The sequence below is a fragment of the Astatotilapia calliptera genome, chromosome 9, assembly GCF_900246225.1.
Source record: "Astatotilapia calliptera chromosome 9, fAstCal1.2, whole genome shotgun sequence".
NCBI classification, from domain to species: domain Eukaryota; kingdom Metazoa; phylum Chordata; class Actinopteri; order Cichliformes; family Cichlidae; genus Astatotilapia; species Astatotilapia calliptera.
This window is the reverse complement of record NC_039310.1, coordinates 9069521-9084357: the sequence shown is the minus strand read 5'-3', so window position 1 is coordinate 9084357 and position 14837 is coordinate 9069521. Positions and strand designations below refer to the sequence as shown.

At 39.9% G+C, this 14837-nt stretch overlaps 1 protein-coding gene across 3 annotated transcripts in view; it reads left to right on the top strand.

The window, feature by feature from the left end:
* The window catches only part of wwp1 (WW domain containing E3 ubiquitin protein ligase 1), a 29733-nt gene extending 15974 nt beyond the window's left edge, over window positions 1-13759 (top strand). For all 3 annotated transcript variants that reach the window (XM_026179192.1, XM_026179190.1, XM_026179191.1), the window contains exons 12-25: window positions 1904-1958; window positions 2647-2731; window positions 4810-4938; window positions 5345-5417; window positions 5525-5596; window positions 6094-6182; window positions 6298-6457; window positions 6776-6909; window positions 8322-8462; window positions 8554-8674; window positions 8885-8989; window positions 9243-9339; window positions 9436-9508; window positions 10281-13759. In XM_026179192.1, the coding sequence (XP_026034977.1) occupies window positions 1904-1958; window positions 2647-2731; window positions 4810-4938; window positions 5345-5417; window positions 5525-5596; window positions 6094-6182; window positions 6298-6457; window positions 6776-6909; window positions 8322-8462; window positions 8554-8674; window positions 8885-8989; window positions 9243-9339; window positions 9436-9508; window positions 10281-10380 (1434 nt within the window). In that variant the 3' untranslated portion in view covers window positions 10381-13759. The remainder of the gene's footprint in view (window positions 1-1903; window positions 1959-2646; window positions 2732-4809; window positions 4939-5344; window positions 5418-5524; window positions 5597-6093; window positions 6183-6297; window positions 6458-6775; window positions 6910-8321; window positions 8463-8553; window positions 8675-8884; window positions 8990-9242; window positions 9340-9435; window positions 9509-10280) is intronic.
* Window positions 13760-14837: the final 1078 nt, after the last annotated feature.

Genomic DNA, 14837 nt, shown 5'->3' with positions numbered 1-14837 from the left:
TTACATGCTGCCCATTTAAAAGAGAGGCTCTAATACAATCTAAAATAGTGTTATTTTGATTGCATTATTATTAGTATGTAGACCAAGCCATATCCCTTTTTCTTTTAGAAGTCAAGGTCCTCATCAAAAAGAAGCCCTGAAGCCCTAATGACTGAAAAATTTGCACTCTTTTCACTTGTTTTTATAACAAGTGCCCTGTAAATAAACTCAGAGCAAAAACCACATTTTGCTGACTGAAATGCTGCTATCTGCTAGGGCTGCACGATTAATCGTTAGAAAATCGCGATCTCGATTCATATTTATGTGCGATCTCATTTCCAAATGACAACGATTTAATAAAAAAATTTAAAAAAAAAGAAAAAAAGACGACGATTGTACCGCATTTTGATCCGGGACGTACTCTGCATGAAAACAAGCGCTCACTCTTCCTGCTCAACAAATGACAAGGGCGGAGCCTTATACCACGTGATACAGAAGCTGTGCCGTGTGATGCTAAAATTAGCAGGGAAAAAACAACGGAGAGCACGTCAGGGATGACGAGAAAGTGACAGGAGAAAATCCGTTCCGGTCAACCACCCAAACATCAATAACGGGAACCTTATACAGCGCTTCCCTACACCCGTCGAACTCCCGCAGGCACAAAGAAACTACGGAGGCTATCACTTATCACCTGACCAAAGATATGGCTCCCAGCAACACCCTAGACAAACGCTACACAGTGCCGTCCCGCAACTATTTTTCTATTGTTGCACTACCTGCTCTATACACGCAGCGTCGAGCAAAGGTGGAGACGGAATTTCAAGCAGTTCAACATTTTGCGGCAACAACAAAACGTGAGACATTTGTTGTTTTTATGTTTATTTATTGTTTTTATGTTCAGTCTCAACTGTTACGAAGTTGATGTGCAGTTAATAAGTGCAATAAATATTTATACTGGAAATATTTATACTGGAATTTATACTGTATACTGGAATAATTATACTGGAATTTATACTGTATACAATAAATATTTATACTGGAAAAGAAAATCGTGAGAGAATCGTGATCTCAATTCTAAGCCAAAAAATCGTGATTCTCATTTTATGCAAAATCGTGCAGCCCTACTATCTGCCGTCCTTTGATCTTTCACTCTATGTAATCTGTGCATTACTGACTCAGCAGACTAAGTGGATACACACAGCTTTCAGGGTTTATCAGCTTGTTACTTATCCAGCACTACAGAAAATGGCAGACATCAGTGTCTCTGACCACTTTAGATTAGCTCTAGCATGAATGTAGAAATATGTTACCAAGTTTAAGCCAACTTTCGTTTTTTCCAAAATGATTTTCATCCAGTAGAATGAATCTCATCAAATTTCATTTGTAAAAATACAGAGCTTAGAGATTAACTCAGCTGTGGTTTCAGTCATTTTCACCACCAATTTTACAATCTCCCGTAGCCGCCTCAGTAAACAGGTTGTCGTCAGTCTTATCATCATGATGAGCTCAGACATTCAAAGGACCAGCTGTTGATGGTCATTTTTCTTTCCACCCTTAATCTCGTCTCGTTGTCTCGGGACTTTTGTTTTGTAAACCCACTTACTAAATATACTGTTGGCACCCAGCCCAGCTCATTTAGCCCAAAGGTGAGAAACAGAACTTAATATATGAGAGGCGGTCTTTTATCAGTGATGTCGTCTTCACATCTTCATGATTAGTTTACAGCATAAATAAAAAGGCAAGTAGGTGTTAAGCTTCTACCAGTAGGCAACTACAAAGACCACTTCACATCAAGTACTATTCGACAAATAGTTTTTGAACAATTTTTTTTTTTTTTATTTTGCTTTTGGGGCTTTTGTGACTAGATTTGCACCTTCCTGGTGTTTCCCCAATGAGTGTCCATCTGTGTATCCCTTGTTTGCAGGCATCCATGATGTCTGCTGAAAATGATCCTCTTGGCCCACTGCCTCCTGGTTGGGGTGAGTTGACATTCATTTTTCTCTAAAAGCTGTGCTTGCTTTTTCTGGTGTCAGTACTTTGTGTTCTATACTTAAAAAGTGGAGCTAGGAGTACATCAGCAGTTCTTAATAAGGTAAGCAATCGTGCTAGGTTTCTACACGTGCAGAGAGGGAACAACACACCTGGAAGGTAGATTGTTCCTTCTGTTCTTGCTAGAGTCCTTTAGAGGTCACACCATTGCTCACAGGTCCTTGTTTGTTTTGTTGCTGGATAGTTGGTCAGGAAAAATGGATGCATGTTTTCGGTCTTTGTTATAGTGCAGAATACGTTTGGACCAATCAGTCTCCTCCCCATTGGTGTTTTATGCTGGATTGTATTGTGTGGCTTTATTTTGAACCTGTTAAAATAATATAACAACAATAAAGAAAAGAAAGGGGGAAAACGCATTTAGTGTTACCAAAACTTTTGCAAAGGGCTGTACATATGACCTATTTCTATGCCAGATTCTGATATACGTATAGTATATGCATATTCTGAATATATATCCCCAATATGTTTTAAAGTTAAATGTCAGCATTCTGCTCTGCTTAATGATTAAAAGGATTCATTAATTAACAGCTTTTTCTGTGTACTGATATGTAGGACCAAGTGTCTCTTATGTCTGTTGCTACGCTACAGATTTCTTGTGTTTATTTGAATAAATTTCAGAGAGGCGTGTTGACTCCAATGATCGAGTGTACTTTGTCAACCATAACACAAAGACAACACAGTGGGAAGACCCTCGAACCCAAGGGTGAGTGGCAGAAAAACACTACAGACAAACTCTGCCAGTGTGGCCTTTTGGATGTAAACCATTAACTTCACTGTGCGGTGCTACTTTGTAGAGCTGGGCGATAGAACGATAACGATATGTATCGCGATATAACTTTTACTCGATAGAGAAATTAAGCTATCGCGATAGACCTCTCCGCTCCTGTCCTCTTAAAAAAAAAAAAAAAAGGTCAGCCAATCCAAATTAAGTAGCGCAGAGCCGAACCAATCACAGCCGCAGCGTCACGTCGCGTGACTTGTTACGTACAGCACAAGTGCCAAGCCGCACGTGTATTTGTTTGGGAAGCAGCCAGCGGGTAATGGAGGAAATGAGTGTGCCGACTAGAAAAATCAACCGAGCGTGACCGAAGAGAAAACAGATGATGGTTCCAACGCCGGAGAGATTGTCGAACGGAAGAGCCATAGAAGTTCCGTAGTGTGAAGGTATTTCGGCTATTTCAAGTCTGACAAAAAACAGAGTAGCGTGCACTGTAAATTGTGCCGAAAGCAAGTCTGGAAATACAATAAACTGGTGCATGCGTCACACTGTGCGCCACGTTATTGTTTCGGTGAAATGAATTTCTACAATACTGTTAATTCTAATCTCTGCAGTGTTTAAATGCTTACATATACACACAGTTACTGTCCGTCCACACATACGACTCGGTTCTGCTTCTATGCCCCAGCTTTGTTTACTTTTTCCCACCGAGGCTTCTAGACTTCTGATTGGCCAACATTTCTGCACGGTTAGGAATCTAGCGCCACCTGCTGCTTTGGCATGTTCATAGCAGCGTTTTCCTTCATTTCTGCCTTTATGTGTGGACGGGATTATTTTTTAAAACGAAAACTGAAAATCTCCATTTTCAAAAATACCCGTGTACGTGTGGACGTAGCCTCAGTCTCTGACTGGAAGCGCTAATTCGTCATTCGGCTTTTGTCAGACTAAAGTAACTGTTAAAACTGTTTGAAAAGCTAAGCTATACAACAAGGAGAGATTGAGAATTTCCTTTTAGTTCTCAGTTTATTTGATATTGACAAAAGTTAGTCAGTTTTGTCTGTTCTTCTGTAAAACAAGCTAAGATTTATTTTTAGAATTAATATTTTGTTTCTAAGTGGAATTGACAATTTAGTCTGTTTCGTTTGTTCTATTTTGAAACTTAAACGCTTTAGCGGCTGCCTTTTGTGTAGTTTGCAATATTTGCCTTTATTTATCTGAAAAAGTCTCATGTTCCTTAAGTACATCTACCCTGTTGAACTTATTATGGGAAATAAATATTTAAATAAAAACAAGCTGCTGATTATTTCACATTTTACTTGTGAGCAACGGCACATTTAAATCTTACAAATATAGTTATTTGGCTCATATCGTGATAGATATCGTTATCGCCTGAAATGAAAAAAACATATCGTGATATGAAAAAATCTCATATCGCCCAGCTCTACTACTTTGTGTTAACTTTACTAGTAGCCACACAGTAACTTCACCATTTTTCTTGAACAGCATGCAGGAGTGTATGGTCAGATGGGACAGATCAAACTATTGCAATCTTGACCTACTTTACTGTCAGTACCTGGAACCCTCTCGTTTCCTTATTTTTCTGTCATGAAACCTGCTAAATTTATTTTTAAAGCTGCGAGAAGCTACAACTCCCTGTGTGTCTTCATCTAATCTTAATGTACTATAACCATGGCAGGTTTTGCAGAACCAGTATGTTCTTCAGCCAATAAAGTTGAGCAAAAAAACAAGGAAACCCAAAGGAATGCAGTTAAATTAGCCATTATAATTTGATTCAGTGCAGTAAAGTAAATAGCTGAAAAGGTTTAAACACAAAACTTTCTGCTGTTCATTTGATGGTTTAGAGTTTGACTCTTTAAAAGGAATATTAACATTTTATTACATTTTATTGTTTTGCCTTTGGTTTATGCTAACTTGTTTTCTATTACTCTTTAGTAGTGAAGTAAAGTGCTGCCAGATATTTTCAATTTGGACTTTGTCCTTGTAGGTAATGTTTGTGTTCAGCAGCTACAAACCTACATAACACTTTGTCTGTGTGCCTGCAGGCTACAGAATGAGGATCCTCTGCCTGAAGGTTGGGAGATCCGGTACACAAGGGAAGGGGTTCGCTACTTCGTGGATCACAACACCCGAACCACAACTTTCAGCGACCCCCGCACTGGAAAGTCTTCTGTGTAAGAACACCTTTCAAATCAATTTATGCACCAGGTGTCTGAAGACCTGCATCTTTAGGTGCTTATGTAAAGTTTAAGGGGCCATGTTTAATGAGGCCAGCTGGAGTTATTTTGAGATTTAATTTAGCTGATATGCTGTACATATAGCATTAAGCTGGGTAAGAAGAAAAAAGGATGTGGATTCAAAAGAAGCACTTCCCACTGGTGTTCAGTTTTATGGTTTTATTTCACACCGGGCCTTTGAGGAAACCTTGTAATTTCTTTTTGAACTCCAAATGTATGCCTAGAGCACATTTTCCATGCAGGGCAAACACTGAAAAACATAAATGGATGTAACTATTTACAGTGGCTCGCAAAAGTATTCGGCCCCCTTGAACACATTTTCTAAATCTTCTTTTCTCCTCAGCACCAAAGGCCCTCAGATTGCATACGAGCGCAGCTTTCGATGGAAGCTTGCCCATTTCCGCTACTTGTGCCAGGTTTGTGTTTCCTCTCACTTAACGAATTAAAGACGGTGAGAGATTAACTTGATCTTCCAATTTCCTAATCCCACTCTAATACCTTTTTTGTTCTTGTCTCCACTCAGTCTAATGCTCTCCCAAGCCATGTGAAGATCACTGTCTCCAGGCAGACACTGTTTGAAGACTCCTTTCAGCAAGTAAGTGCGTCCTTTTCCTTTTGTCATCTTTGTGTTTAAGATGATGTTTACAGCATAAGGTAGTACCTTAGTGCAGTGGTTCCCAAACTTTTTTTGCTAGGCCACCCGTTGTTTTACAAGAAAATATTTGAAAATCTGCTTTGGTGCAAAGTGACAATGGGTGTAGTGGAATTAAGACAACCCCCAAACACTAAGTGGGTTTGCAGGCAGTGCCCCGTGAACCATTACTCTCTCCTTATCCCTCTGACTGACTGGGGGTCTGTTTTGTGGGTTGTCTTTCAAGTGCACCCGTTGTCACTTTGATTTGCACAAAGCAGCTAAAATGGATTCACAGTGACTGCTGCTTCCTAGCTGGGCACAATGATATCCCTGAAGTTGAACAGACTTTGTGTTATACTTTAACGACCAAGCGTTCTTTATTTATTTTTGTACAATCTGTATTCACAACTGTGCACTCATCACTTGCTGATGTTGTGTGTGTGCTAACTGTCTCTTAGATTATGGCCCTGAAGCCTTACGACTTGAGGAGGCGATTGTACGTCATCTTCAGAGGCGAGGAGGGTCTGGATTACGGTGGCCTGGCCCGGTAATAAAGACACTGAAATATAATTTTAACTTTAAAGAATTCCAAAGAATATTTGTGTATAAAGAGTAAATGAAAATGTGCAGCTCATGGCCCTCCATCTCCTTCTTCTCTTCAGAGAGTGGTTCTTCTTGTTGTCCCATGAAGTGCTGAACCCCATGTACTGTCTGTTTGAATACGCTGGAAAAAGCAACTATTGTCTGCAGATCAACCCAGCGTCAGCCATCAACCCCGACCACCTCTCCTACTTCTGCTTCATAGGCCGCTTTATTGCAATGGTACATTCACTTGATTCTCGCACACATTAAAACCATCATGACAACACAGATGGTTGTGTTACAGTAGATTACACATGATTTGTCAACCAGTGTCTCACATCCAGTCTTTTTTTTAAGACAAGTCATATTTTGGATAAAGTTATTTCAAAATCATAAGAGCTCAAGAGAAAAAGTGTTCAGTGTTGTTTTACACTTCCCAATATTTACTTATTTTGTTAATATGCAATTACACTGTGAGACTGTCTGCAATCTCTTTATCTTGATGCTTTCTGATTGACCAGCAGTTAAAGAACCTTATCTCCTCTTGATTACCCACAGGCACTTTTCCATGGCAAGTTCATTGACACAGGCTTCTCTCTGCCTTTCTACAAACGCATGCTGAACAAGAAGCTAATACTCAAAGACCTTGAGTCCATTGACCCAGAGTTCTACAACTCACTCATATGGATCAGGTAATCGATCTCTCATGTGTTAGTCCTACCATATTGTATTCATTTGAGAAGAGGGCATGGCTAGAAAATTAATTTCACTGCACTTATTACTGAGTTGACTTTTGGTTAAAGAGCCACAGAGTGTACTCTTAATTTGATTGTTTAGAAAGTTTCTCTTTGCTTGACTTTGCTTAGAATAACTTTCAAGGTCTCTTGACCGTTATTAAGGAACTTTTGTTATTGGGTGCTTTTCAAGCAAATTTGTTGATAGAACAAATTGTGCAGTTTATTTAGGCTTTATTTATAATGGAGGTCATATCAAAGTGTTGCTCTTGGAATGCTGTGTACAAATAAGGCTTATCAAATATATCTGTATCATTTCTCAAACTATTGCTGAGTCAAGACTCTGCATAATTGCATAATTGGAAAACTGCATAATTGTTTTGTTTTTGGTCCCGAGTACAATGAACACACTGTAAATGACACCTGGAGTCAAGTCGGTTCATTTATGCAGTCCACTATATGTTGCGGTAGGTTTTATAGTGCATAACATACAACACTCTGGTTTTTGTCCACTTATTTGGCTAAGAACACCCCATAAAATCAACTACTTAAAGAAGTGAGAGACCTCAAGGAAAACATGTGTCCCTTTCCCACTGCTCACAAACATGTTGTGTTTTATATTGAATCCTCAAAATAGCTTTTATGAAAGCTTTGTAAAATTTGGAAGTGTCTTGACCACCTGTGATGGTTTCCATTTAATCTGTGGCTCACTAGGCTTTTTAATAACGTGGTCATTTTGTCAGGATGTTGTTTTCATACAGGAAACGACCTGTTCCGCTAATCTTATATTAGCAAGAACTACTGAACTTAGTTTTGAACGTTTTTTTCGTACGGTTTCACCTGTATGTCTTCAAGTGTTTCTCCTCAATGACATCTTCAAGTACAAATGCAGTTTGATTAATCAGTGTGCTTTGCAGCTGGTTCATGCAGTGTGCAGCATTACAGAGCAGTGACCTAACGCAGCTGTTTAAAAGAATGAAAGAGTTAGGTGGAAAAGTTGGCAGCTTTGAAGAAACTAAAATGCAGACCATGTTTTGATTGAATTAACAATAAAGTAAAAGCTGGGAATGGCTGACAGTGAAGAAAGCCAGACAACATCTTGTAATGGGGTTATTTATAGTAGCTTTGCCCCTGCTTTATTTGCTTTTTACTCATTCTTAACTAAACTTAACCTCCTGCATTAGAAGTCAGAAAACCCTTTTACCGCAGAAGTATGGAAAGAGCAAAGGCTATCCACGTACAAAAAGGTCAACTTAAGAATATCTCAGAGATAAAAATCCAGAGCGTTTGAAGCAAACACAGTTCCCTGTGCGTCTCCGTGATGTGTTAAAAATTGGTTGTACTTTGGCAACATCTGAGTCTTTCCTCAGGGACAACAACATCGAGGAATGCGGTCTGGAGATGTTCTTCTCCGTGGACATGGAGATCTTGGGGAAGATCACCTCTCATGACCTCAAACCCAATGGTGCCAACATCCAAGTCACTGAAGAGAACAAGGAGGAGTACATCAGGTTCACAGTCTTTGTTTTATCAAAAAAAAACTCACCTCTGAATATCATTTAAAGTACATATTAAAGAAGATTTGTACTGTTTGGCTTGCAGTCTAATGGCAGAGTGGAGGTTCTCTCGTGGGGTGGAAGGTCAAACCAAAGCTTTTCTCGACGGCTTCAATGAGGTGGTTCCACTTCAGTGGCTCCAGTACTTTGATGAAAAGGAGCTTGAGGTGAGCACCATTTTTGATCTATTTTAATGACTTCCGTTGTCTGTTTAAATGTAATACTAACTTGTACCTAATAATAATTTAATAACCAACTTACTACATGCCACAGAATTATTTTTGTTTGAATTAAACCTGGAAATCAAAGCATACACAACTACAGTGGAATGATGTTGGTTTATATCCTCTGTGTTTGTGTGTATGCGTTTAAACCAGGTGATGCTGTGTGGCATGCAGGAAGTAGACTTGCAGGACTGGCAGAGAAACACTGTGTATCGTCACTACACCAGGAACAGCAAACAGATCATCTGGTTCTGGCAGGTACAGAAATGCACAGCCTCACAGTTTGTTCTGTTTGCTCAGTTTGTGCTTTCTTTCCCTCCAAGTAGCAGTAAAACAAGCTCTTAGTGCAGGATTTGATAAAATAATTGAACTTCAAGAAATAGCGTTTGTTTTTTTTCTTAATGTGTCTCATATTGCCGTAAATTCCCCGTATAACCTACGTGGATGAAGGTCCTTGACGAGTCGTAGAAAGTCAGTGATGAATGTTCTGGCGTCATTTCCTTCCCTGCAGCTGGTAAAAGAGGTCGACAATGAGGTGCGACTACGGCTCATGCAGTTTGTCACTGGAACCTGCAGGCTTCCTCTGGGCGGCTTTGCTGAGCTCATGGGTCAGTGAGAGACGAGCATGCTTACTATACATACTATTTATATTTCCTTAATGCTTTCATTTTTTTTCTTAAGCCTCTTTCTCCTTTGCATTGCAGGAAGTAACGGACCGCAGAAGTTCTGCATTGAGAAGGTGGGGAAAGACACGTGGCTTCCTCGCAGCCACACGTGGTGAGTGCTTGACCTTTGACCTCTCTACTTGACCACTATGTCTTGTAATGTTGTGCACAGAATTTTACATCAGTATACTTTAGTACAGTTTTGGTGGAGTCCCACAGGCTGTCTGACTGCAGGATAAATGATATCAAGGACCACCAGAGTAGCAACCTGGCCAGCAAACCAGCTAGTAGCAGAAAACACAAGAAGGCTTGTTAGGAATATTCAAAATAACAGCAGAATTATTTACAAATTAAACAAATCCCCAAGTATCTCTGGGTAGCCTGCCTAAGTATCCTCTCCAGTGACAGGCCGGTGAAAAGGTTTTACATCTTGAATTGGATAGAAGAGGTCTGAGAGAGTCTCATTCAGTTTTCTAGACTGAAAAGACATTTTACCTGTCTTCCATTATGTTAACCAGTCGGTGCTTTAAAGGTGTCAAATGATGAAGCTGTGAGAGCAGCTGTATTCGAAGTATAGTCATAACCATGTTTTTGTGCTGATGTTAAAGCTAGAGGAGGTTTGGAGCTCAGTTAATGAGTCAGCAGTGACTTGGCGACCCTGCTCTGTGACTGCATGCTTGCTTCTTGCAATGGTGACATAACGCTAGAGGACCACACTGGAACTCAGTGAGGTCTTTAGAACGACCCACTCTCTCTTTCACTCAGGATCGACTGACTTTTATACTCTTGGGTAATGGGATTGATTTTTTCCCAACCTATTTCAGATCTGATAAACACAGTTTAAAAATGTCTTTGTTTGTTTGTCTCCGTTTTTGTCTTTTCAGTTTCAACCGTCTGGACTTGCCTCCTTACAAGAGTTACGAACAGCTGAAAGAGAAGCTGCTCTTTGCCATCGAGGAAACAGAAGGATTTGGCCAAGAATAGAGGGAGGAGTCCTCTTCTAGTTCCCTTCCTCTCCCATCGCTGTTTATTCAGCCAAGAAAAACAAACTTAAAAAAATTGCACAAGATAACCACCACTGTATATAAGCTATTTTGTCATTTCAAACCAAATCCTAATTTGCTGCATAATTGTTGCTGCAGCCCTCTTCCCCCAGTCCCTATATATCTAAATATATATCTATATAATACACCTTCATGAAATATGCAAGCGTTACAGCATTTTGCTCTTTGTTCAAAAACAGAAATCACTGATAGTTTTGGGTTTTTGGGTTTTTGACACTTCCTCCACCACTGCTGACTGGCTTTTAAAAAGACATTTAAATTGTTTTTGAGAGGATTTTATAAAGTGCAGTCTCCTTTTAAAGCTCTAGTTCTATAGGGCTTTTAAAAGGCTAGAGTAGAAGTATCGGGGTCTGGTGCCTGAAATTGTTGCTCCTGTCGGACTCATAGTAATTTTGCAATTTTGGTGCACTTGCATGCTGCCTCTAAAGATGAGAAGACTGCTATGCCCACCCTCCACCGCACACATAGTTTTTAGCATGGATCTCTCCGTTTCTAAATAAGCTCATTGCTACCATTAAAAAAAAATGTAGCACTGCAATTGGACTGATTGGAAGCACAGAAACACCCAGTGTTGTTTTGTTCTAGTGTTTTTGCTTTTTTCCCTCAATGAAATTCTGGGCACCGGCCCAGAGACAGAACATGTTTGGGGAAACAAAAGAGTGATTTTTTTTTTTTTTTAAACGCACACATGTGAGTGTGACGATGGAGGGAACTTCATGGATTAAAGTTTCAAGCTAGAGATCCCACATGAGATGTTGCAGATTGCCTATGCTGCAGTCTGCTTGCACACTGTGAAGCTACAAGAGCAAAGCTGGTTACTCTAACCTAAATAATGAGCTACAGACAGGTGTCAAACTAAAGGAGAATAAAGTGTCTTTAAAGATATTGGGCCACCAGTTCTTAGAGTTTTTCCGCAAGACGCTTGCTATTCCAGGTCCTCTGTGTTGGCCAAAATCTCCACATTTCCACCCTCAGCCCCTCCCATTGTCATTCCTCTCCAGCCAGATTTGTTTTTGTAACTGAACATTTTTAGCCCTCAGCTGTAAAAGGCTGATAAGTCAAGGTCACTGAAATTCAAACTCGAGAGGTCAGGTTTTCTGAAAACCTGTGAAAGATGTCGTCTAGGATCATCTACAATCCTCAGATGAGTTCAAATCTCAGTGACCTTGATGAGGTATTGTTGTCACCCCACCAGGTGGGAAAAGTCACACCCAACTTTGAACATGAGAGTGAGGTGACCTAGGATTTTCAAATTTATACCCTACGTGTATCTACTATAAACCTCGGACAAGTTCAAATCTTGGTGACTTTGACCTCGCGTTCGAGGTTCTTTAATGTGTCATGTTTCATTCATCATAAAAGAATCTGACACATAGACATGAAGCCACTCAGGTCTTAGTGTTAATAGCAATTAAAATAGGTAATCCATCTGATTTAAATGTAATAATATAACAGTAAAAATATACAGTCAGAGGGGAAGTCAGAGCCAGAGGCCTAAGATTTCAAATTGATACTTAATGGTATTAATTTGACTTCGAATCTCAGTGACTTCTACCTCAAAGTCAACATCAGAGGTCAAGTTTTCTGAAAATCTTATGAATGAAATAACCCAAGAAGGGATTTTCAAATTAACACCATAAGTGCAGCTGCTAGCACAGCTGGCTGTCAGTGTTTTAAATCAATTACAAACTGAGTCAGTCATGTCAGCAAATTGTCAGATCCTAACAGAACCAGACGCACTCGCTGTAGAGGGAAAGAGTTCAAGGCTTTTGTCTTGGTGTAAAGCACACATGTGCCCCCTACAGACCATCGTAGGTGCAGTCACCTCTGTAATGAGGGCTCTCCTATGATTTCCTCTCAGACTGTTGTTGGCGCTGTCTGTTTACATCCTGCATTGACATTCTCAGTCACCCCCCCCCCCCACCCTTACATCACACTGATGCCATTTTTCTTGCCAGCTTCATACAAGCACAGATTCACTTAAAAAGAGCGCGTTTGCTTAGCTGGCTTTCTTCTGCCTCTTTGAGTTATCTCAAACTGGCGTGTGCTATAAAGCCGTCATGTTTCAGAGGACGGCGGGTATTATCGTTGTTCTTGAGTGACAGGCATCACACCTAACCAACATAATGCACAACAAATAGATCAGATTTGTCCATGTCGTGTCACAGTGAGGTTCAAAAAAACAGTTGCACCCCAAGAAGGCAACTACATTTCATCTACACAAAATGACGACCTGACCCAAGCATTCGGGTCTTAACCACATGATACAATCTCATTTATTTACCTCCGTATTTAGACTGATGTCCTTAAATTAAAAATAATCTTTTGTGGCAACTCCTCAGCATCTTAGGCCCTAATGCAGCATCAGCCTGATGACACACTGCTTTGTTGTGTGTTTTTATCTTTACACCCCCAATTTCCCCTGGTCCTTTTTGTTTCTTTAACTGCCTCGCTGTTATGTTGAAACTCCATTGTTTGTAAATGACAACTCTGGTGCTTACTCTCAGTCAGTGGTCTAAATGCAGGAAAAAAAAAAGAAAATAACTCAGCCAGTGGCAGGCCGTTCTCCTCATCTTTGGTGTGTGGGGTTTGTTTATTTTGTTTTATTTAAAGACCACTGCAAACAGCAGCAAGCTGATTTAGACTTTGATTCCTCTGAGGAGCTCGTGATTTAGTAAAACGATCGGTGGTGTATATAACTTGTTCGGCTCTCTGAGATGAAGCGCTGAAACGAGGGACAACAACATGAAGAGATGCATTGCTCTGTAGCAAAAGGAGCCGACTTTTAAGAGACGTTAAAACTGCATAACTGTGCTTCCTTTTGAACAGAAACCTCTAATCAAAGAAAATCAACTGTATGTGAATATTCATTGTAAAAAAGAGACAGTAAATGAAGTACTTAAATATTATAATTACTTACACAGAGCCGCCGCGCCATTGATGGAAATCTGTGATGCCTTTGTTCTTATCAGAAGTAGATGGACGTTTCAGATCGCCTTCATCACAGCCAGTAACTCGCCGAAGTATCACGTGAATATCGGAAACAAAGAGTTGAGTAACGATGCTGTATATCAACTTAATGCAGCGGGGAAGTTGCTGCGGTTTAGGCGATCTGAAATGCATCCAAACTTGTAACATATCGCGTGTAGATACACACTGTAAACACAAACTACACTGTACAGAATGCCCCTTTACTGGAGAAGATGTGTATAGAAGTTTCATTTTTAATCTGCTTTCACCCATTTTCAATAGAGAGAGAATGATTTATGAGATACAAATAAATAAGTGAATAAACCCCCGCATTGATTCATGTTTTCATTCTTTTTTTGTGTGTGTCCTGTGACTTTGGGGCATTATATACAGAGGAGAAAAATAAAACAAGGTTTGGAAATGACACTGATGTGACTTAAAGAATCTGTTGGGATTATTTCTACATGACAAAAATTTAATTTTGGTCTTTAAGGGATTTGGTCCAACAGTAATTTAACAAACTAACATACATCTCAACTTAGGCGTTGTTTGAAAACTTGGATGAAAGTCCTGTGAGGCAGGTGACTGGAGTCCACAACTCATGGACATCACCGAATGCTGCGTTTCCTCCACTGAGATGCTCTGCCAGGCCTTCACTGCAGTCATCTTCAGTTGCTGCATGCTGCTTGTTGCTTGAGATCAGGTGACTGACTTGGATGTTAAAAAATAACCCATTTCTTTGCTTTGAGAAACTGAGTTGCTTTTACAGTTTGTTTTGCGTCATTATCCATTTGAAATGTGAAGCACCAGCTGATCAGTTTTGCAGAAATTGGCTGAATCTAAGCAGAGAGTACAGCCCTGTACGCTTCACAATCCTCCCTGCTGCTTCTACCAGCAGCCTCATCATCAGTAAACGTAGTGTAAAGCGCTATACAAGTACAGACCATTTACAATCATCAGTAAACACATTAACAGCACAGTTACACTGGAAGCCATACATGCCAATAACATTCAGTCTTCATGTTTGACAGGAGACATGATATGCATTCTTTTCTTTTGGATGTAGACTGGCAGAGAGTCTAATCTGGCAATCAGTGGTTTGCACCTTATTGTAAACCCACTGTATTCACATTTATGAAGCCATTTTTTGATCGTAGACATTGACAATAGTACACCTTAACAATTCTTGACTTGGATAGATGTTTTGAGGGAAATTGTAAGGGAGTGCTTACATAATTAAAACAAGGAAGCGTAAATAGAGAAGTAGATATGGTCAAGGAAACCCAGGATTTCTGTATTAGTGGTGGGTGTAAAGATCAAGGTATCAATAGTATTAATACCAACGCGGATAATGGTATTGGATCAATTCTAACATGACGGGATTGATACTTTGTTTCTATCCTCTGA